The sequence below is a fragment of the Uranotaenia lowii genome, chromosome 3 (genome assembly GCF_029784155.1).
Source record: "Uranotaenia lowii strain MFRU-FL chromosome 3, ASM2978415v1, whole genome shotgun sequence".
NCBI classification, from domain to species: domain Eukaryota; kingdom Metazoa; phylum Arthropoda; class Insecta; order Diptera; family Culicidae; genus Uranotaenia; species Uranotaenia lowii.
In genome coordinates this window covers 87,813,451-87,838,458 of record NC_073693.1, presented here as the reverse complement: position 1 = coordinate 87,838,458, position 25,008 = coordinate 87,813,451, and the positions used below count along the sequence as shown (strand labels likewise).

The window sequence follows — 25,008 nt, the reverse complement described above, 5'->3', positions numbered from 1 at the left end:
TCGGCAGGGCTGTTCGCTTGAAGGTTATAAAACGCTACACGGAACGCTTCGTTAAGCTTTTCGTGCTGCACCACTACTTTTTCCAACTTGCGGTGAACTATCGATTTTTTTAGATTCAGGGTGGTCAAAACCATGCTGTGGTCGCTAATATCGAGTGAAACTGTTTCATTTAACATTTGTTCGAATAATGAATCTGGGCAAACAACGTGATCGAGAATGTTACAGCTTGCTGGACGGGTTATAAACGTATTCGACACTCGACATCCGTAACAGCTTAGAAGATCTACGTATTGGTCGACTACGGGGCAATTCGTTTTATTGACTGGAATGTTCATGTCACCTACCAGCAAAAAATGGGAATTTGACTTCAAGGATGCAAATACGGAATCAAGTTTGTCGAGAAAAAACTGTACATTTTGAGAAGGAGGTCGGTAAACTGCGTGGAGGTCGATTGGCGAGCAACCTGGTTCGAGACGTATGTGTATATAATGAAAGCCATCAATATGTAAATTTTCGATCTCTGAGACAATAAGGGACTCTTTTACAAGAACAGCAAGTCCACCACTGCTAGAATCTGGACGACAGGAAAGGAAGCTACGATTTCCATCAACAGCGGCCAAGTATTTTTTCTCCTTTTTCAACCAAGTCTCACCAAGAACTAAGACATCAATAGACGCAGGGAATTCTTCTAACAACATTTTTAAGGAATCCAACTTATCTGGATCATTTAGGCCTCTGATGTTAAGTTGCAGAACTCTTAAGAAGTGACGATTGTTTTTGTTTCGGTTATTAGTATATAGAGAATTTAACGAATCGTGTAATATATTTTTATTTGGTTCATTCATTATTATAATTTTATACAGGAACAAATAGGAACAATGTTGATTTTTTACATTTCTCTTAACCCAGCAACACGTTTTGGGGAAGACATTTCCGGAAGTGAGGTGTTTGACGTTTCCATGTCGAGTGAGTGATTCAAACAGCGCTTCTGTGTCGATTTTGCAAGCATGCGTATATCATTCCGGTTCCCAATTTGTTCAATTTTTGCCCCTTCATGGCGCTTGAACAGGATTTTTCCATCTCGTCCAGGCCAAACAAACTTTATGCTGAGCTCACTCTGCATGCTTTTCGCTTCCGACAGCAACTCTTTCCCGAGAGTAGTCAATTCATCTCGAATTGTCACTTTGTTCGAAGATCCCGCATAAACCTCATCGATCTGCGATGCCTGCAGAACTCCGTGTTCACGTTTCTTTTGAAAAAGTAACTCTTTGGTTTGTGCACGCTCAAACGTAACAAGTATTGGTGCAGTTCTCATCGATGAATTTTTGCTCAATAACCTTTTCGCCTCGGCGACATCGCCATCTTTCAGTGGACATCCGATTGTAGTTGCTAGTTTTTTCACTGTATCCATTGTATTCTCCTGCGCGCTCGTCGGTAATCCCAGCACGATGGCATTTTTCTCCAATGCTGATCTGTTGGCTTTATCCAATTCGGTTTCTAATTTATCCACTTTACTAGCCAAGTCGTAATGCTTCTGTTGCCATACATTGACGGTGTTCTTCAGCTTCTCATTATCGTATTGCATTTCCTTGATAGCCTTTCCAATACTTTTAAAATTCCCTCTGAGCTCTTCAAATTTGCTCGATAGAAAATCTTGAGATTCTTCAATGTGCTTATTGGTTTCCATCAAACTATCAACGACTGCTCTGGTCTTGAGTAATTCGTCCCGCACTTCACTGCGAACAGATGACTGGTCCTCCTTGATCCCTCGAACGTACTCCGTCAGCTTGCGAATATCGTCACTAACAGAATCGGCACGATTCACTACTTGGGTGACACGGGTGAACATGTCGATGCACTCCGGAGAACAGAAAAACGGATTTTTTTTCGTCTTTGCAATGCTATTTCCATAAATTTTTTTACAGCGAAAATGTACTGATCGATGACAGTGAACGCACTCAATCACTTTGGTTGAATCTTGAACAAGACTTTCGCATATGAAGCAGAAAATATTTATTTCATCTTCCATTGTGTAATATTTTCACTTTATACGCAAATTTTTGATCAGCAGTGTATCACACGAAAATAAAAACAACCGACTGTGTCAGATACCGGGAACGGGTTCAACAAATGAGGTAGAATTCTGCGATAGACTGGTGACAGAAATCGTTTGTTTACGATATAGAATAAGAACGGAGTAAGAAATTTTTCGTCGAATACTGCACCGAAATCCGGTAAAATCCAAGTCCTGCGGCAGGTCCGATAGCTGTTTCCAGGTGGGCGACAGATTGCAGCGACTACCAGCCAAAATGGGTACAACAAGCGATACACCAGGTGAGTTTTTCAACTTTATCGAAAGCTTTTTGAGAGGAGCGTAAACCAAAGCAAACGTCTAAAACCACAGTCTTTGTTTGCAGAATTTGAGAATAAGAAAAAAATAGATGATTTACCCGGTTTTCCGTCTCAGATTTATCAAAACGGTCATAGATCCTTTACTCAAATTGAGTTTGTAATCCAACGAAAAATTATTATCTCAAAAGGGTTTTTTTCGTAAAAATTGGCCTGCCACTGAAAGCTGAAAGCTACTTTTCTTTTGGAGTTAAATTACTTTCACGTGTTGGTGCAGATATCATTTATATAATAATGCACAGATTTTATTGATAAATTTGAAACGGAAATCCGGGTAAATCATCTAGTTATTTCTTATTCTCAAATTCTGCAAGTTAATTGCATCAAAGAATCTAAGTAACTTAGTGTCTCAAAAAAGTGATATTTGTGAACAAAATACTAGATTTTCAATCTTAAAATTGCTTCGAGTTCCACCGAGTTCCACGCTAGTTTTATATAGTAATGATTCCTCTTAACACCAAAAATAAAATCCATATTGGCTGATGGTGCGAAAATTTGCGCAATTTGATAAACTTTTCTTTGAAAATTGTTAATATATTACACTAAATGCTTTCTACAGCGCTTCAGCAATTTCAAAACACATCATAATGTACTAAACAATTGTAGATCTTAACTTTTTTCAACTTTGTTTCGAAGACTGAAAATTGTTTTGTTTTACCTACAACGTTTCCGATTTGAAAAACTGTTTTTTCAAGGTTATTTTTTTAATTTCATTGTAACTCCTTAGAATGAAATTATAGAACTTTGGCTTGTTGAGCAAAGTTATGTATTTTGTTAAGATAAACAACTTTGTAGAAGGAACCAAAGCTCTAAAATGCTTAACAAAAAAGTTAGCTTTTTTATCTTGCTATTGGTGGACCCCTCGGCTCTATATTTTATTTCAAAGAATGCGCCTTGTAAAATTATGCAATGTTGTCGAAGACCTCAAAAGTCTATCTTTTCATCCCTGGGCGCTATTAATTTAGTTCCGCTAGATCAGGCATGTCAAACTGGGGGTTCGCGGGCCGCATGCGGTAGATTGATGTTCTGTACCAGTGTGCGCTAGATTGATGTTCTGTACCAGTGTGCAATGACGTCTTTGAACCAAAGAAGAACTTTTCTACAGCGCACCTTCGTCTACGATTTCTTGACAAATGCCGTTGACTGCCCGCAATTACTTCAGAGATTGAACATATACGTTCCAGCACGCCGACTGCGTAATCAAACCATGTTTTGGCTGCCAAGAAGCAGGACTGTCTTCGGAATCACCACCTTTTTCGATGTTGTGAAGTTTTCAATGCTGTTTCTCACTTGTTTGACTATCATGTTACAAAATCTAAGTTTAAATGTGCAATCCGTTACGTCACCTATCTTATTTGCTATGTTATTTAATTAAAAGCTAATCTTAAACAATCAGACTGTATGACAATAATCAAAGACTCTAGAAAAAAATAAATAAACATAAAATATTGGATTGTGAAATAATGGGAGATTGGTTATTTTTTAAACTCGAGAAACAAAATTCAAAAGTTTGTAAGATTTTCCATACAAATTCTTACATTTATAGACTCTGTGAAAAAGAACAATCCCATTTCTTGTACAAAAGTCAAATTTTCATCGTTTTGCTTTTGTCTGAGTCCATCGCGGTGCTTAAATAAGCGATTGAGCACATCGGATGATTTTATCGAATTTGTCGAGTGACAAAAGAAGAATTTAAAATTTGTTCAGGCCTTGTTTATTAATCTATGAATGTTATTTATCTTTCATTTGTTAATAATTTTGTATCAAATTTATTCAAATGTAATTTACAGACTGTAAGAAAGGAAACAATCCACTGCATAGTGGTCCAGAACGGAACTTTATCGTGAAAAAAATAATTTCGAAGATACTTTAGGAAATTGACCAATAGTGTCTTCAGCAAAAGTGCTCATTTGGACAGTTTTGGTCTTAAAATCTTTCAGATATTTGATTTTTGTTTCGAAATTTACATTAAATAGTTCAAACTATATTTATTCCCTCCTTCGGGTTTCTTGGAAATTTCGAAGAGTGGGGGGGGAGGGGGGGTGGTGACAAAAGAAGAAATTGATATTTATTATGATCAATGAATTTAGAACGCGGTAAATAGAAAATGAAAAAAAAAACTAATCTTTAAAAATATATATAGGATAAAAGTATTTCTAAATAATCATAATTTTCATATTAATAACATAATTCGCAACAAATTGAGGATTTTTGAATTATTTAATCCTGGATATTATCAAAATTTTGTAAATTTTGTCAATAATGTCAATTATGTCAATTTTGTCGATGTTGTCAATTTTGTCGATGTTGTCAATTTTGTCAATTTTGTCAATTTTGTCAATTTTGTCAATTTTGTCAATTTTGTCAATTTCGTCAATTTTGTCAATTTTTTCATTTTTGTCATTTTTGTCATTTTTGTTAAATTTTGTCATTTTTGTCATTTTTGTCATTTTTGTCATTTTTGTCATTTTTGTCATTTTTCTCATTTTTGTCATTTTTGTCATTTTTGTCATTTTTGTCATTTTTGTCATTTTTGTCATTTTTGTCATTTTTGTCATTTTTGTCATTTTTGTCATTTTTGTCATTTTTGTCATTTTTGTCATTTTTGTCATTTTTGTCATTTTTGTCATTTTTGTCATTTTTGTCATTTTTGTCATTTTTGTCATTTTTGTCATTTTTGTCATTTTTGTCATTTTTGTCATTTTTGTCATTTTTGTCATTTTTGTCATTTTTGTCATTTTTGTCATTTTTGTCATTTTTGTCATTTTTGTCATTTTTGTCATTTTTGTCATTTTTGTCATTTTTGTCATTTTTGTCATTTTTGTCATTTTTGTCATTTTTGTCATTTTTGTCATTTTTGTCATTTTTGTCTGCAGATTTCGATTATTAGAGTAGACCTAATTAAAGCGCTTGATAGCCTTTTTATCCATAAGTAGTAAGTTTCTTGTTTTTTTTTTTTTTTTTTAAACAGTAACTTTTGCTTGTTCAAAATTGGAAAGATCGATCTATTAGAGGTCGATTTTCATGCTGCGATTTGTTAGATGGATCAATTCTGGGGCTTTCTGAATTAATTTTGAATATCGAAATTTTGCTGAAAATCGAGCAATCTTTATCTGGACTCAGGATTTCGGATTAGAATCATCAGAGCTTGTAATCAGGAATAGAATTTGCGATCAAGGTTCAAAATACGAGATAAGAATCGGCATAAGGGTCCAGGATTAGTATCTAGGATCCTGGGTCAGGATTTATAATCCCGGGTTCTGGTTCAATATCCAGGATAAGGACAAGGAAGGATTTTTTTTTTTTGAATTCGGCATAAAGATCAGAATTCGGAATCCTAGATCAATATTTGAATTCTGATTTAGGATCAAAGATTCAGGACAAGAATCAATTTTTAAATATAGAGTCATGGACATACATCTTGAATTCAGCGGACAAGTTCAGAATCAGATTCTCGGAAGTTGGTTTATGATCAGGGTTCAGGATAAGAATCCATGATAAAAATTTACGAAAGAGTATGAGATCAGGACTAATGAATCAGGATTTAGGATCGAAATCAATATTATCAAAACATTGTTTCAGATTTAGAATCTGGGATCAAGATCCAGAATCCAAGAATTAGAGATTATCCAATATACGGAAGATTAAAGCAGGGTGTAAAGTCAAAATCAGGATGCAAGGTTAAGAATCTTAACTTAAGATCCAAAAAAAATAACAAGTGAAATTTGTCACAACTGGAAAATTTCTCAATTGTTACCAAATAAACTTGTTTATGACAAAAAAAATACATTATCCAATGACAGGTTGAGATAATTCTACGGTCGTGTGTTTTTTTCATGTAATTTACACCCAAGATAATGTGTTAAATCACTATCATACATTGAATGAACATTTTTTTATTTTATCTTAAATTTTTAAATATCCCGTAATTAAGTTGGATTTCTCGTTATCGATGTCAAATATCTGAGTCCTGACCCTGACCTATGCATAGACCTGTACGTTTCTCATTCCAAGTTTGTACTTTTTTCAACCTATCTTGAAGTGGAAATTCTATTTGTTTGTCAGCTCTAGCGTTTATCTTGCTTTTGTTTCTTTTTTCGCCTCTTTTTGAAGATTGAAAAAGGAAAATAATCCTCTGGGGGATTTTCATCCCAAAATCACCCTGGAGCGAAACGGAACACACTACTAGAATCGTACTACGCGCGGACACAGAGTTTCAACGAATTATGTTCCAGTTTAGGGGAGCTGAACGATTTCACTCGGTGGAGTGAAAAACTCCACTCATTTTTTTTTGCTACTTCTATTCAGCTAGCCATTGAATCTTTGCAAACGAAGAAAATGGAAAAAAGTTGTTCTTGACCTCTCCCTTTTCACCAAGTGAGAAAAAAATAATCAAAAGGGAAAAAGCCCTGACTCGTTTGGAGGATGTGCACAACAACAACACAAGCTTGTTTATCTGGGAGTGTACTCTCTAGGGTCGTACTGGAAGTCGAAAAAATGATTTGCCGATGTTGCTTCTCCTTCAAGAGCTCTAGCTGGAGCTAGTCTTGGACTCCGGTTGGAAACCGGAAAAGCACAAATTACACGCGAGCTTTGATTTATGCCTCTCAGATTGAATTAATATTTGAAAGCCCCCAAATGGTTTGGGATGACTTAGAAGGCTCATTTTAAAAGGGCACGGATTTGGAAGATTTTTCTCTTGTGCCTCGTGGTTTCTTTAAAATTAAATCCAACGTCATCGTAGCTTTTGGATTTGAGGGGAAAACTGTCAACAATGGTTGAACTTGACGAGACAAAATTCGCATTTTTTTCTTTGAATTGATTTTTTTAAAATTCGAACCGTATGATTTTGAATGAAAAAATTATGAAATTGTTGGGGCTCGAACAGTTTTGGAAAAAAAAATTAGTAAAACATCTTCATTTTCTCTTTTTGGTACGTGCTCCATCTCGAAGAAAAACATTTGCTGCGCTATTCCTATTGCCATATCTTGTATAATTGGAAACCCAAAGACATGTCCCCGTCCCGGCAAAAAAATGGCAAGCAAACCGAACGAAAGGAAGAAAACTGTAACCGTATCGTAAGCCATAAGCCTTCGATAATGTGCCTGGATGAAAAGTGCTATCACCGGAATCACTTCCGTCTGGATGAGACAGGATCTCCGATAGCTGCTAAGAATGTGGGTGGCTGGTGAGACATGAAGGCTCCGCCGAATGTTGATATGGAACACATTTTCGGTCTGTTTTTCGGAGGAAGATAACTGTTAGCATCAGCGATAAAACGGGAATTTTCCAAGTTTAATTATAGAATGTCTAGTCTTGAGTTAAAAGATTGTCCCGTAGAGAGATTGAAAAACATTTTATGTAAAATTATTATATTTGATTCTTAACTGTCTTCCCACACTTCTAGGTGGATTGCTCTCCCTCTCTAAATACTGCAGCAGACAGTGGGCTCTTGGGAGGCTCCAGCATTTTTTTTTATTTGTACAAGAAATGATGTGGAACAAACGGGAAATAAACGTTTTTTTTTTATCAATGTTTAGCCTGCCCATTCATGGTAGCAATAGCTAGGTACCTACGTGTTTGTTCGGATGTTTTCGACAGCGCCAGTTTTGGCGAATGGGTTTGACACAATTTAACGGAATTCCTCATTTGAGAGAAGATGAGTGTTTTTGTTCTTTGGTACAATTGATACTGCAAGTATTCATCATTCGATTACTTTCAATAAGGCTGGAACAAAATTCAAATCCTTCTATCGTCACCTGGAGTTGAAACATTACTGCACCCATAGAAGAAGGTGCAATAATAAAATGCCTATTTAGAAAATCTCTGTGCCAAAAATGCGCTGATTTATTTGGTTTCTTTCATACATTGTGGTTTCGCTGGCAGGACAATGCCAGTTATTGGAAAGCTTGTTAATGTCGATCCGGCATAGAACCTTTTACCGTTAATTCTACCTCGATGGAAGTTTATTATTGGATTAAAGTCTGATTTGTGTGTCTGGTTGTCGAGTTTTTCTTGGAAAAAAAAATTAAAAAATCGCGATCAAGAAAAATGAAAAAATCCAATTTTGTTCGAGTTGTTTTTTGCATTTATAATTGATTGAATATTTTGAAAATAAATCGAATTTATCATAATTTTTTTCAATTTTAGTCAGGTACTCCCCCTTCAAGTTTTTTTTAGAAATGTTTATGGGCGGGGTAAACAAAAGGAGAATACGAACAAACAGTCAACAAAATTCCGTGAACTTAGTAGAATGATCAATAAAATTCGAAAATGATTTTTTGCAGGCTTGTCATTTTCATAAAATTCACCCACGTAACTATGGCCGTAGAAATAGCGAGCGGGGAGGAGAGGTTTAGGGGTTAAACATCCCAATGAGATACCAGAAACATCAAGGTTTTCTACTGTACACCCAAAGTTTTAAATTTTTCATCAAATTTTGATGATTGAGAAAGGTTATTCAAGAGTAAGAATCTTGAGTCAGAACTGATGTCAAACGCTTAAAACTAATCCCGGGTGAAAATTTTTGATACAGTTTTTCAAAATTTTCTCACTTGTTGGTTAAAACTTATCCCTGAAAATTCAATTAAAAATGGGATAAAGCTCATTTAAGAGATTCTGAATCCATATTTTCAGAATCAAAACTACTGTTCTTTTTTAATTCGAAATCTGTATCCAGTTTAGAATGTTCGATTTTCGGTTCGAATCATCATTAGAAAATAGAACTGAAAACATGTTTTGAAATCATCGTTTTTAGTGAAAAATCTTCGTATATAAAAAAAGAATGTTTGTCTGTCTGTCTGTTCCTTACAGACTCGAAAACTACCGAACCAATCAATGTGATATTTGATATGTAAGAGTTTTTGAGGTCGGAGATGGTTGTTTAAAATACTTTCAAACGGCTCCAACTTAAAGGAAGGGGGCTCCCATACAAAAATAATAAAAACATGACACAATTCGAACAATTTTCGATAACAACTGAACCGATCAACATGAAATTTGGCATCGAGCTGTTTTCAAGACCGAGAATAATTTCTTTATTACTTTCAAACCCCTCCGAATCTAAAAAGAGGGGGGTTCCCATACAAAATTAACACAAATATGACGTAAGTCTAACAATTTTTGGAAAATATTAAGCTGATCAAAGTGATATTCAGTGTGAAGCCGTTTTCAAGACCAGGAATGTTTTTCATAGATCTTTTCAACCCTTCCAAGTCCAAGGGAAGAGAGGGGGGGGGGGGCTCCCTTACAAAATTACCATAAATTTGACACAATTTGAACAATTTTTGGAAAGTACTGAACCATTCAACGTGAAATTTGGTTTGTAGCTGTTTTCAAGACCGGGAATGGTGTCTATAATACTTTCTGACCGCTCCGAATCCTGAAAAAGGGAGGCTCCCATACAAAATTATCAAAAATTTGATACAATTCGACAATTTTTCGGAAACTGCTGACATGATCAACGTGAAATTTGGTTTGTAGCTTTTTCAAAGACCGGACTGACCGGTTTCTATAATACTTTAAAACCGCTCAGAATCCAAAATGAGGGTCTTCCATACAAAATAAGCAACAATTCGAAACAATCCGAACCACTTTCGGAAACTATCGAACCAATCAATGTGCAATTAGGTGTGTGGCCGTTTTCAAGACCAGGAATGGTTTCTTTAATACTTTCAAATCCCTACGAATCCAAAAATAGGGGGGTTCCCATACAAAATTAACACAAATTTGACATAATTCGAACATTTTTGGAAACTACTGAACCGTGCAGCCGTTTTCAAGACTGGGAATAATTTCTATGATTCTTTCAAACCCTTCTTAGTCCAAATATGGTGGGCTCCCTTACAAAATTTAAATAAATTTGACACAATTCGAACCATTCTTGGAAACTACTGAAAGGTGAAATTCGGTTTGTAGTGGTTTTCAAAAACCGGACTTGGTTTCTCTAATACTTTCAAACCGCTCAGAATCCAAAATGAGGGTCTTCCATACAAAATTAGCAAAAATCCAAAATCCAATCTATGTGAAATTTGGTGTGTAGCCGTTTTCAAGACCAGGAATGGTTTCTATAATACTTTCAAATCCCTACAAATCCAAAAAGATGAGAGTTCCCATAGAAAATAACAAAAATTTGACACAATTCGAACTATTCTCGGAAAGTTTGGTTTGTAGCCGTTTCCAAGACCGGTAGTGGTTTTTATAATTTTTAAAACCCCTCCCAATTCAAAAAAAGGGGGTTCCATTACAAAATTACTAAAAGTTTTACAAAATTAAAACAATCCTCGAAGGATTTTAGTTAACAATCGATTAACGTAAGCGTTTTGATGCAATGAAAAGATTTACTGAAAAGACAAATCAGTTTTAACAAAATGAGATGAAATATTGTATCGATAGACGCTTCCCATTTTATTGAATGAAGACTCTCATATTCAATAAATGTAACATATTGTCGATGCAATTGAAATCCGAAATTTTCGCGCTGGTGATAGGTGAATTTTGTCAACCAGCAACGATGAAAAATTCTTCAAACCATTGCTTTTGTTTGGTTCCGACTCTTGGAACATGTTTGGTCAACATTAATGTCTTCAGCGATGTCGCCCTCGCTTATGTTGACAAAAACTCCGGTTTGGAGATTTAGCGACAATATATATTATTGTATAGTCTTAGTTTTTTTTTCATAAAATTTGGCTCACTATTAGGTTATGTACATATTTACCTGTATTTAAATACTCCTTCAGCTTCAAAAGCGGCGTTTTTTTTATTTCAATGGCTTATTTATTGTATTTAAGGTATCTCCTATTTTTTGAAGGGTGGTATCTTCAACCTTCAAACCTTCAAGTTACGTTGAGATCAAACACAATCTAGAAGCTCAGAAGCCATGAAAAATAGTTCGCTTTTGAATAATGTTGAAATTTAATAAAAAGAAAGTGTATTTGCATGACGAGATATTGCATGACTACTTTTCATGCAATACTTCGAGGGGCACAAGCAGTGATGTCAATTGAATTTATTGTTTATCAACGCCAGAAGACAAACCCCTATTAACTTTTCTGTCTAATAAAATATGCAGTTACGATCTTCGACAAAGATGTTAAACGAAAAATTCGCATTGGAAAATTTGTGAAAAACGATTAGCAGGTTCGGTTCCACAGAAGAAACAAAAATAATGTTGATTTTTCAATACAAAATATTCAATTTCCTTATACAAACCTTAAAGTTCAAATTTGCTCAAGTAAACATTACTTACAAATTCTGCAAAAAATCATGAATGAGTTTTAAACCAAAATGAAGCTTTTTGGACCCCAGAGTTTGAGAAATTCAAAAATGACCCCGACATGACTCAGTCTTGTTTCCATGCAATCCCATCATTGCATCCATCCGCGTCATTTGAGAATAACGGAGACAAATCATGTGGATCAAAGTTCTACAACAGAAATCAGGTATTTTTTTTATAATGCTTTGAATGTAAGACTTGAAGACGTGATGAGTTTGAAGCAATGAGCAACACGAGGCGTCCAACAACCAAAAAAATATGGTGGGCTCAGCCATAATCCTGACTATTCTTGCTGCGTAGAAGAAATTACAACATTTATGAAAACATTGTACTTTTTAAAAATAAGAAGAATTTCAAAAGAAAAACTTTGCCGACACCTAAAACAATAATGTTGTTTGAAAATGGAGATGAATACTTTACGCATAAATAAATCAAATTTGAAAGGACACCTCAAAAAGCAAATGAACCAGATTAGCGGCTCAATACTCTTGAATCAAAATTTTTCAGATTTTACCCAAAAATTTTGACCTGTTTTGAAAAACATAATTGAGACATTTCTAGAAGAATCGGAGTTAAAATAAAATTAATCGGAACTTCAGGCCTTAATCAAATCTGTGTAGGGTCATAATAAAGTTCCAATTACTTTTATTTTAACTACGAGGTTGCCGAAATCACAAAAAAATCTTTGATTTCACAGAATTTCGAGCAAATTTTCATCACAGAATCTGTGTCACAGAACACATAATTTTTAAATATTCACTGATTTTATAACATTTTTGAATGTTGAATGGATTTCCAAAATTATAATTTTTTTGACCAATAACAAATTAAGATTTCTTACCTTTTAATAGGAAAGAATGATAAAATTAGTACTGTTAATAGATTTTACCAAACTAAAACGTTAAATAGACACAATTAATCATGAACTTTCAATGAAATAAAGGCAGCAGAATCACAGAAATCCATCACCGAATTTTTGGGAAAAGAAAACAGAATGTCAGATTTTTTTTATGAAAAACACAGATTTTTTTTCGGCAACCTTGCTCAAACCCTTTGAACATCCTGCGCGAGATTAGTTTCCAATAAGTACAACAATATGTTAATTGAAGTCAAACTTCAGATCTTGAACATGAAATGCAACAAACAGAATAAACGAAATGCTAAAAAAATCCTTAAAAAATGTACTCGATGCACAGAAAGTGGAATATTTATTGAATTTATGCTTATTGAATGAGTAGTCGGGATTCGACAAGACCGAACTGAACGCCAATTTGAAAAAAATTGAGTTATACAGCGGATGCAAAACTTAACTACCTATCCAAGAAAAATCAGAACACTTTTCCTATTTTTTCCTGATTTTATAAGAAAATTTCAATGTTACAGACAGTAGAAATGGCAGAAATGCGTTGCGCTGAAGGGAACTGAGAGCCACCTTAGAGGTAAAGATAAAAATCATGTTTTGGACATGAAAACTGATTTTTTTTTGCGAAATGATCTTATGTGTGTTGGTTTTTCGATTCAAATCAGTTCTTCGGCTCATCAAGAACTGATATCTGATAAATTAAATGATAAAAACCGTCCCCGTGGCTTAAAACTTCATGTTGCGGATTGTTAGCATTTGTGAAAATCTTGTCCAGTCAGACTGAACTATAGATTATGTTCGGCTTTCGGTCTTTCGGTCAAGATTTTACAAAACTTTTTATGTGTTCTTCATCCAACGTTTCGGATAGCGTGTAACTTACGTGCCCAATACTATAATCTGGCCTGGGCGGCGGCGCCTAATCCGTATTCCGAATGACGTCCGAAGCACAACTTTATCCACTCGACTCACAGTTTGTTATTGTTGTTTGGGTTTCTTCTTCATAGCCAGAAACCGGCGCCGATGAGTGCTTGTGAGTTATCCGAGAGAGTGTGTGGAACACTCCGCCGTAGGAGATCACTCTTCCGTCTGTGTCGTTCTGTATATTTACGGTTTTCGGAGTGCTTTGGATGTAGCACATTTCGAGTACCTTTAGATGCCGGCGGTGCTTGTTGGAGCTGTCGAGAACGGTGGCTTTTTCAAAGTCGAACATGTGCCCCTGGTCGAAGCAATGTTCAACAACGGCCGATTGTCGTAGCTCTCTGATGGCTGGGTCTGATGCTGTGGACCCTGAGGCGATGATTCGGTTTAATTTGGTGACGTCACATTTATGCTTGGACATTCTAGTACGAAGTCTGTAGCTAGTTTGCCCAACATAAACTTTTGAGCATGTCTCGTTACGGTCGGATGCGCCTGCGCACGGGATATTGTAGACCACATTGGAACGATCGATCGGTTTTATCGGGTCCTTAACCACAGGCAGTAGGCTGCGTATCGTATGTTGTTGCGTGGTGCCGATGCGTACTTGCCGATAGTCCGTTTGCAGAAAACGCCGTCACATAACCTCCAGGCGTTTCACAACAGCACCACGGTAGAGGTACCGCAACCTGTTCAACTCTTTCTCAGTCTGGGATCCAAGTTCGCTCTGCCGCCCTCAATTACATCACCAAAACATTTTATCATCTAATAGCAGATATCGAAGGAACAATTGAAACGACAGAGGTTGAAGACATCAAGATCCGCAACCGCAGCGCAGCGGCTAACAAAATAATAAACCATATCCACTCGAAGAAAAATAAAACACGATGCAGTCCTTCAGACAACTTCTACAAAAACGCGATTATCGCCACAAACAATTTTTATAATCTGATCCGAGCATCATCGTACTCGAAGTCGACACAGGTAACGTAACAGTAATGATGAACCGCGAAGAATCATCTACAATAAATAGTTTCCTGGTTTATTTTTCTTATCATTTTATTTATTATTTTTTGATTTTTTTAAATTATTCGGTATTCAAAATATTTTAAACTACATACTGGTAATCAAGTAATCAAATAAAAATAACAATAAACACACCAAAAACTTCTTCAGACTGCATAAGAAAAAAAAAATAATGAAAGAGATTAAATATCAGTCAGTCAGCGGTACCAGCTAAACCGAAACTAGGATTTCTGGGTCAAATGCGTTGGTATATTTGTTTTGAAGCAATTTTTCTACCCTCGGATCACTTGATCTTACAAAAGATACTACGGACAATTATACTTTTTAAGATGTGTTTCGAGATTACTGACATTTTCAGTTTATGTCTATAAGCTGCTATGTAGCCTTTTTGAACCATTGTGAGAAAATCACGAATATTGGCGCTCTCTGGAGCCACGGCTCTAAATGTAAAAGCTTATATTCCGACATTTGAGGATTCACACGAAATAGTTCTTGTTGAATTTCTCAACCTCCAAGTGGCTGATTACGAGAACGCAAATGGAAAAATGGAACTTTTTCTGACATCTGCAGTTACTCTCTAAAGCCGCGGTTTTCACACTTCATTGTCTGAACCTTAATTTATCGCGTTATTCATGACAAGGCATATGTGTTGAAAGTTGATTATTAAAAAAAACTTTCCCTACTCTTGAATTAATTTTAAAGCACTCAGAACGTTCCTAAAAATTTAAATGTCAATTCACCCTCCAAAGCTGTTCGGTTCAATATGACCCGAAGTGCACATTTCAAACATCTTTATTATCATTCCAATATACTGATGAACTGTTAGTTTTGACAGACCAAGTATGTTCTATTAAAATAATGATGGAATTGATGACAAAAAAACATTTTAGTTTTAAAAATTGGTTCATTGGGAATAGAAATACAGCTAAGCAAAGTCAAAATTGGATGTCGTTTTTTGAAAGTAAGATTTTTCCTACCGGATGAACCGAGATAGCGGTCAAAACTTTGATTGGACCCCAACATATCTATACATTTTCGGATAGATGGATTCTTGACAATTTCAAACATCAATGAAACTGTTAAATACATAGCTGTCAGAAGTTATGAGTAATTTAAAAATAAAACTAATTTTTCTGTTTTTTTACTCTCTGAACCAGTTTCTGGTAACCTGGTAATTCATATCGAATTTATTTTGTTTTGAAATGAAAATTGGTTAACACTTACAGCCAGGAGAACAAAATAAAACTTTATCTCTAATTTCCACAAAACGGATATTTAGCGAATGATTTTGGAAGGTTAATCAAGTCAGCTTTAAAAAAATGCAAGCACTAAAACTTAGCCCAAACGCACAAAAGGAATGTGAAGCCCGTTACATCTTCTCGATGTTCTCCTTTAAACTTTAGCTCAAAAAGTGGCATTATGACAGATTTCTTTTTACCGGCTGACCCAGTCCTTGAAATTCTTCATCTGTAAGATTTCGCTGCGTTCCATGAGCCACAAATATTTTGCACCCCATTTTTCAAAGTAAGGGACCATCTTGAGGCGATCGAAATTAAGCCATCGTTAGTAATTTCACTGCGTTCGAAGTGAATGCAAGGCCGTTGATTTCTCTATAATTTTCATTCCGCATTCCAATCAATCGATAATCTGAAAAGTTAATCTGAAAAATGGAAATCTACATACAACTATAGCATTTGTATTCATCAAGAAATTTCGCGAAGAAACTCGCCAACTTGACTCTTCTTGTAAAAGCTTTCATCATAGGGTGATGCTGCTGTGCATTTCCTTGCTGAAGTGAATGAAGCATGCTGAGGGTTACCAGTGTTGATTATAATATGTTTGCTGTTAGGGTCGTTTAAGCCCGGATCACTATTTTGGCTGTATTTTTTTTGTTTCGATTATAATTGTTTTAACATCTTAATGTCATTCGCGCAACTCATTTTAACTGTATCTTCAAAACTACTACACCAATTTTCATTAATAATACCATTTTGAAATTGTTTTGATATTCACAATCTTTTTATTAAAATAGTTTCTTAAGGTAGAAAAAATATAATTATTACTTTGGTGTCGTCTGGAATTTGAACCGGAAGACAAAATGTTCAAAAAAGATGGCGTTTTTGAACAAAGATCGAGACCATTCCGGTTCGAAAAATGTAGTTTCGCTATGTCAGCTACACTTTTATCAAAATTTAAAATTGCTTTCGGTTTCCTATATCATACGCAATAAATGGGAATTCAAGAAAAACTAAAAATTCCTTGACATTCTTCTAGAAAACCGTTGTTTGTTTTTTGTTAAACAAATACTCATAAAACAACTGGGTTTATAAATGATTTATTTTGAGAAAACATCAAAATCGATGAAAAATTACATTTTTTAAATTTTTTTTTGCAAATTTTTTAATCACATTTAGAATCGCAAAAAACAAACAAGAGAGATTTCCGGAGTACGCCGTGCCGTGGTGATAAAACTCTAATCTTCCAAATTTGGTTTTTTGGCTTTTGTAATCTTTCGGATATTTGATAAATTTTTCGAAATTTCCATAAAATACTTAAAACTTTATTTATTTCCCCCTTCGGGTTTTTGGAAATTTGAAGGGTGGAGGGGGGAGGTGACAAGAAGAAATTGATATTTGTTCCGGCCTATTATTTTTTGATAAATGAATTCAAAGCTTTAGAGAAGTTATGCTCAGTGCAACGAAATTCGTGAAGCAAAAATCGATATAAGTCACTTTTGGTCCTCAATATGTTGAATTCCATGATTTAATACTCAAATTGGTCACACTATGAGTCTCTTCAAAATAAATTTATTTCTTTCGATTTGATTTTCAACCAACCAGCTGTTGTCAGTAAATCAAGCACTTTTATTGTATAATATGAGCTCTGAATCTATCTGAAATCATATCAATCATCAATCAATTGTTGAAAACAACTCAAGCAAAACGAGCTATATTTGTTGCGAATCACCCATTTTTAAGGACTTTTGGGTTTATGGTCGACTCAGTTGTTTTGATTTTATATTCAAAACAATAAACTGGGTTTGTATGACCCTTACCGGCTAATTGTTTCTTTTTTTTGCTGGGTGACTCTGGTAACCCAATTCAAAAATCTAAAAACGAGAAAATTTCATAGTTCTTCATTTAAGGAAAATTCAGAAAATTTCATTTATATAGCATTAACCGTTCCAGAGATATCGGATCAAGAAGGAACAGTTCGGGTCATATAAACCCTAACCGCAATGAAAGGTGAAGCTAAACAGTATAAGAAAACATAATTCTGATCATATCATAGAGAAAAATAAGGTCACAAAAATGAATATTTGACTCAAAAACTCATCACCGGTTAAAATTTATCTACAGTTACATTAACGTTGCGCATAGTTCCAGTGTGACTGAATAATTGACCCAGTCAAAGCAAAGCTCCAACCCCTTTTTTTCAGTAGATAGGTACTGCGTAAAATCACTTACCTGTGTGAACATAAGGTGGGTTCGTCCATCATTCATTTGGTTCAGGCAAAAAGGCGAGGCATCAGCAGCTTCCGGAAATGATGGGAACTAATTCCTGAGCATCTCGGCTTAGATAAAAAAAATAATGGCGACCGGTTGAGGGTGGTCGGTGGGCCGCTGCTGGTGAAAATCTTCCTCCCTAATGGAAGCAGCTTTTCGAACCTACTACTCTAGATGGGTTGGTCCTTCCCTATTTCGAGGAGGGCGGAGGGTATTACAGCTTTCTGCGCCGATAGTTAGTGCTCCGGTGGGTTCCGAAGAGGATTCGCTTGAAGGCCTGCCGGAATTCCGGGCTGAAGATGGTGTAGATGACCGGGTTCAGGGTGGAGTTGAAGTAACCGAGCCACAGGAAGAGCGACTCGACCGTGTTGTTGATGTAGCAGTCCTCGCACAACGGAAGCAGCAGGGCGGTGAGAAAAAATGGCAACCAACACACGACGAAGGCTCCGGTGATGATGGCCAGCGTTTTTGCCGCTTTGCGTTCCCGCTTCGCCTCCAGAGTTTCCTTCCGTTTGGAAACCTTTTATCGGGAACGCCGCGAGACGAGAGAAGATTTCCATCCATTCCAAGGTGGGTTGTAAGTGGGTGGCGATGCGATGGAAACCCCGATCGAGGAAGAGATGGGAAAAAAAGAACGAAGGAAATGCTCTGTTAGGAACGATTAGAAAATTGCATATGCATTACGCTCACGTTGACTCAACATTTAGTTACAGGAGACAGACTGTGGGGGTGGTGAATTGGGTGGTCCTGATGCTGTTACCAGAAGATAAAGGAACCTTTTACGTTCACTGCTGCTGGTGAACAATGAATTTGCATTTTTTTCGTTTAGGAATTCTTGCACATTTTTGGCGTAACATGTCAAAAAACTGGAGTTTGATAAATTAGTATTTGTATTGTGCAGTTGGTTGGGCTTGCGACCTATGTTCTTCAATAATAATAAGACAATGATAAATGAATACTTCTTTCAATAAAATAACTTAAAAATAAGATAACATTCGTTTGTAATTTTAGATATAATAGGTATCGCAATTATACATACTCAAACTACATTCAATGTAGTGTGAATCGACATCATTTGTAGATGCACATTCAGCTTCTTAGTAGGTATAGAAAAAAAGAAACAAAAATAAAAAAATTAGTTGTGATTTTTATCTGGTAATTACACTTATTTTTTTTAACAAAATAAACTACAGATCACTTTTAATGTGAAATGGGCCAATGAATCCGAAAATGAAATTCATAAAATGTGAATTTTGGAAAAATAAAAAAAGTTCTTGTACTCTGGGTGCTTAACTTAATTTGAAATCTCTTTTTTGCATGTTTAAGGTGAATAAATTTGCTATCTATCAACTGAATTTCATTTATGCGTATGATCAACAGTATTGTGACTTTATGATAAAAAACCCGATTTAATACACTTAACAGTGGATTGGAGCCTTTCTAACAGAGTTTAAATTATATTTGGAAATATATAAAATAATATAGAATATACATGATAGATTCCTTCCCTCTGAATCATATAAGTATGATTTCAGATATTCAAACACGAAAAATTCCAATCTCAATATAAAAAAATGATGCCTGATACGTTTTTTTGGGGAAAAGCGAACTGGTATGTAAGGAGCTCATTTTATGTATGGAAAGAATGGTATTTAAACAGTAGAATTTCCAAGATTTATAACACGCTGAAATGGTGCCGTGGTAGCAACCAGAACTATCACGTTGCTGGTCACGGTTCGAATCTTACTGTTTTTTTTATGCTTTTTTTTACTGAATAAGTAAAACCAACTACAATATTGATGGATAGCCGTGACGCGTGCCCTAGCATGATACCTTTTTTAGAGCTCAACCATGCATAGAGGAAAAATTCCCACAAAAGGAGGGGAAAGTAATATGACTATTAAATGATTAATCTCATTCTGGAAACTAAATCTGAAATCTTATTCTGATTCTAAAGTTTGAATTTTGAGTTACAACACTTAGTCTAATATTTGAATATAAGTTCCAATTTCAAATTCCAGGTTGATCTTTAATCCAAATTCTTAATCAGAATTCTAAATCTGAATTCTCAATCTGAATTCTGAATTTGAACTCTGAACTTGAATTCTAAATCTGTATTCTGAATCTGAATTCTGAATCTGAATTCTGAATCTGAATTCTGAATCTGAGTTCTGAATCTGAATTCTGAATCTGAATTCTGAATCTGAATTCTGAATCTGAATTCTGAATCTGAATTCTGAATCTGAACTCTGAATCTGAATTCTGAATCTGAATTCTGAATCTGAATTCTGAATCTGAATTCTGAATCTGAATTCTGAATCTAAATTCTGAATCTGAATTCTGAATCTGAATTCTGAATCTGAATTCTGAATCTGAATTCTGAATCTGAATTCTGAATCTGAATTCTGAATCTGAATTCTGAATCTGAATTCTGAATCTGAATTCTGAATCTGAATTCTGAATCTGAATTCTGAATCTGAATTCTGAATCTGAATTCTGAATCTGAATTCTGAATCTGAATTCTGAATCTGATTTCTGAATCTGAATTCTGAATCTGAATTCTGAATCTGAATTCTGAATCTGAATTCTGAATCTGAATTCTGAATCTGAATTCTGAATCTGAATTCTGAATCTGAATTCTGAATCTGAATTCTGAATCTGAATTCTGGATCTGAATTCTGAATCTGAATTCTGAATCTGAATTCTGAATTTGAATTCTGAATCTGAATTCTGAATCTGAATTCTGAATCTGAATTCTGAATCTGAATTCTGAATCTGAATTCTGAATCTGAATTCTGAATCTGAATTCTGAATCTGAATTCTGAATCTGAATTCTGAATCTGAATTCTGAATCTGAATTCTGAATCTGAATTCTGAATCTGAATTCTGAATCTGAATTCTGAATCTGAATTCTGAATCTGAATTCTGAATTCTGAATCTGAATTCTGAATCTGAATTCTGAATCTGAATTCTGAATTCTGAATCTGAATTCTGAATCTGAATTCTGAATCTGAATTCTGAATCTGAATTCTGAATCTGAATTCTGAATCTGAATTCTTAATCTTGTAAATCTCATTTTGATTGTTTTGCATCACGCGGTTTTCAACATTGAAATTTCTTTCATCCAAAATTTTTTTTTTATGATTTCGGATTTTACAACTTTTAATAGTATGGTTTTACCCCTAAAAGTATGCAGCAAACTTAATTTCAGAAAAATTGTGAATAAAAGTTTTCACAAAACAAAATCGTGTTTTCATGCGTAATGATTTTTAAGTCATCGCAAATTTATCAAAAACTGTGAAAATTGGTATTCTTGGAGAAACAATTCCAGAATTGAAAATTGATAAAGTGAGGAGAAATTTTACGGATGATGAAAAGAGCGAAAGAACATTTTTGCAAGGAAAATTTATTAACGTACACCATACTTTACCTCGCAACATCCAGCTTCATCAATTTTTAATTCTGATATTCTTTCTCCATGAATCTAAATTTTTCACCGATATGCCGAAAATAAATTTACAAAAATTCTGAATCTGAATTCTGAATCTGAATTCTGATTCTGAATTCTGAATCTGAAATCTGAATCTGAATTCTGAATCTGAATTCTGAATCTGAATTCTGAATTTGAATTCTGAATCTGAATTCTGAATCTGAATTCTGAATCTGAATTCTGAATCTGAATTCTGAATCTGAATTCTGAATCTGAATTCTGAATCTGAATTCTGAATCTGAATTCTGAATCTGAATTCTGAATCTGAATTCTGAATCTGAATTCTGAATTCTGAATCTGAATTCTGAATCTGAATTCTGAATCTGAATTCTGAATCTGAATTCTGAATCTGAATTCTGAATCTGAATTCTGAATCTGAATTCTGAATCTGAATTCTTAATCTGAATTCTGAATCTGAATTCTGAATCTAAATTCTGAATCTGAATATGAGTTCTGAATCTGAATTTTGAATTCTGAATTTTGAATCCTGAATTCTGATTCCTAAACCTGTATCCTGAATTTGAAAACTGAATCTGAATTCTGCATCTGAAATTGAATCTAAATTATGTATGAGTATGTAGAAATGAAAAAAAAAACATAAATTCATTCTTCAACACGGGTAAAAAAAAACGAGGGTCATAAGATCTTCATATAAATTCCCCCCCAACGCAGTTTCCTGTACGGCTCTGCATTTTGTTGACACCCGGCATGGCTTTAGACACTATAATTTCATAAATGAAATTATAATGTCTATAGGCATGGCAGACTCTGAAGGAAACGCCCATCCGCCATTTGCTGCATTGAAAAGCAAGAAGTGTAAGATATAAACACTGTTGCCGTATTTGCCCCAGCAGACTGAGAAACTGCCCAGACCACGGTGCGTCTTAGTAATGCCTTTTACCTATTTGAGTTTGAGCCGCTCTTTATCAAGCGTGCCGATGGTTTATTGGATAGCGCTTGAAACTTTGAATCTGAAGGGTTTTGGTTCAAGTCTCGAGTTAATAAATATTATTTTTTTATTTTGATTATCTCCAATTTATAAATGATTGCTGGTGCTGCTGCTTCGAGGCGCCACTAGCAACTTTTTTATATGCCATAATAAGTATGATATGTATGTATTTGGTAAAGAAAACGGTTTCAACTATTTTGTTTTTTTTCCCGTTTTTGAAAGGGTTGTGTAGAAAAAAAAATGCATTCTTTTGAGACTAAAATCATTTTAATTGTGCAGCCCAGTTTCGCAAAAACGTTCTAGACATTTTTAAAATGGCACATACAAATCCACGGACATCAACAGAACTCGTCGAGCTGAGTCGATAGGTACCTATAAAGGTATGTCTAAGACCCATAATTAATGATCTCTCAAATCGACCGATAACCAAACCTTTCTGTTAGAAAGGCAAAAAATGTTAAAAAACGCATTTTTTAGAGAAAATTTAGTTTTAGCGAAAATTTTAGGCTTGATGGTAAAACTTAGGGAATCTGATTTTCTGTTTATGTTTAATAATATCCAAACCCCAGATTTTATGTACTTTTTTATCAAAATCGGATGAAAATTATAGAAGTTATGGTTATTTTACCATAGCAGTAGTTTCAGAACGATTTGACCATGGGGAGGTGTTTCTTGAGTCTCAAACGTCAACAGGATTTGAGGTATTATGCTCGAGAGGAAAAAAATACTGATTTTTAATCAATTATTTTTTTCTTCACTGGCTGATTGCTGTTTATGAAAAAAAAAAAATAAAGCCTAAATAGAGACAAATATTTCAATCGAAGACTACAACACGATTGAAGTTGAAACAAAAAAGTTATTGAAGCTCGAAAATTGTATTTTGGCCGAAAATTCTCGTACAAAAAGCAATGCGTTTAAAGTACTCCTTGCGTGTTAGGCGTCAATTTTCGGCCAAAATACAATATTTGAACAGCAATTACTTTTTTGTTTTTGGCCCAATCGGGTTGCAGTCTTCGAGTGAAATTTTTGTCTCAATTTAAGCTTTATGAAAATTATTCATTAAATGCATTTCTATCATAAATGCACGTTTATAAACAATATTGTTGATCATAAGCAAAAATGAAGTTTAATTGATCGATAGCAACATACTTTTAACATGCAAAATGAGATTTCGAATCAACGTTATGCATTCCGGGATATTTGAATTTGAGTACAAGTACTTTTTCATTTTTTCCAATATTCCATATTTGGAGCATAATTCAAAAATTGTTCTAGAAGGATTTTTTAAAGTTTTATTTCCGAATTCAGCGCCCGATTTCACATTTAAGATAGAGGTAAGCCAATAAAGATCATGATTTTTTTTTTGTAAACTACTAAAAGGCGCAATTTTTAAATTTTTAGATTAAAGTACTTTTCTGAGTCCTTTTAATGTAGAATTTACTTGGTGAATATAAGCCATTGAACAAATAAAAGTAATTTCGAGCATAGTAATGGTCAACGTCCATAAAGAAGAAAAAATATATCTTTTTGGATTCAGGGGAAAATATCCAGGATTTATTATTGCTTTGAAAATACGGCATTAAGAAGTTAATATGATACTCTATGAATTGAAATATTGTAATAAACATTTTAAATATTATTTTTGTTTTAAGAAGTAGTTACAAAGATCTTCAATTCACATTTTGTTAGATTTTTCAAAATAAATCAACTCAAAAAATAAATTTTGAAAATTTTTTGAAACAGGTTTGTTGTTTTTGAAAATTTTTTCTTAGACATTTGATCTATGTTAGACATTGAAGTTTCGAGATTTATCTGACTAATCAATCATCCTCATTCTCCTTACATACGTTATTTATAATCCGAGTGAAAGAATAACGTCGAAAGTTTGTGATAGCATCAATGAATATGCCATTCGAGAACAAATAATAATAGAGAACAGGAAGATCTTTTTCAAAATTTGATACTATTTTATGTTTTAAATTATAGCTGAAACAGCACTATGATTGCTGGGGAGTTTAACTGAGACGCGCTGCTGAGACGCTAAAGTCGTATATCTTTTGCCAGCATATGTAGTGGGTTGAAAAATTTCCTCTGTTCTTCTTAAAAAAAAAAACTAAATTCACATTTTTTCGTATAGATTCCACTTCTCGCCTGGATTGTCAGAAATCGAGACTAATCGGATCAAATATTATGGTTCATGTTAACAAGATTTCTCTCTATTAGAAAATGAAAAAATTAACATCTTTCATGCCAATAATCACATCTTTAAAATGCATTCTTCTTACTTGTTGTCAATGAATAATGGATAAGAAAATCGAACTGATCATCTAAAAAACACTATTAAAAGCCACTAAACTTACAAATGTTACAATACCGTTTTGATGCATCGACTCTTGAGACATTCTCCAGCTTAATTACTAACACTTTGAAATGGTCAGAAAATCGCTCAAGAAAAGCAATCAGGAATGGTTTCTAGCTAGAATGATGCTACCTCCGAGTGTTGTGATACGCACGTGGTAAAAGTACCCATTGAACATATGTCAAAAATCAACACTAACTTGATACAAGAAGATATAC

The 25,008-nt window shown here is 34.5% G+C and overlaps 1 protein-coding gene across 3 annotated transcripts in view; it reads right to left on the bottom strand.

Moving 5' to 3' along the window:
- Positions 1 to 25,008, bottom strand: part of LOC129755641 (5-hydroxytryptamine receptor-like) — a 443,410-nt gene that overhangs the window by 74,148 nt on the left and 344,254 nt on the right. For all 3 annotated transcript variants that reach the window (XM_055752243.1, XM_055752244.1, XM_055752245.1), the window contains one exon: positions 17,954 to 18,512. In XM_055752243.1, the coding sequence (XP_055608218.1) occupies positions 18,207 to 18,512 (306 nt within the window). In that variant the 3' untranslated portion in view covers positions 17,954 to 18,206. The remainder of the gene's footprint in view (positions 1 to 17,953; positions 18,513 to 25,008) is intronic.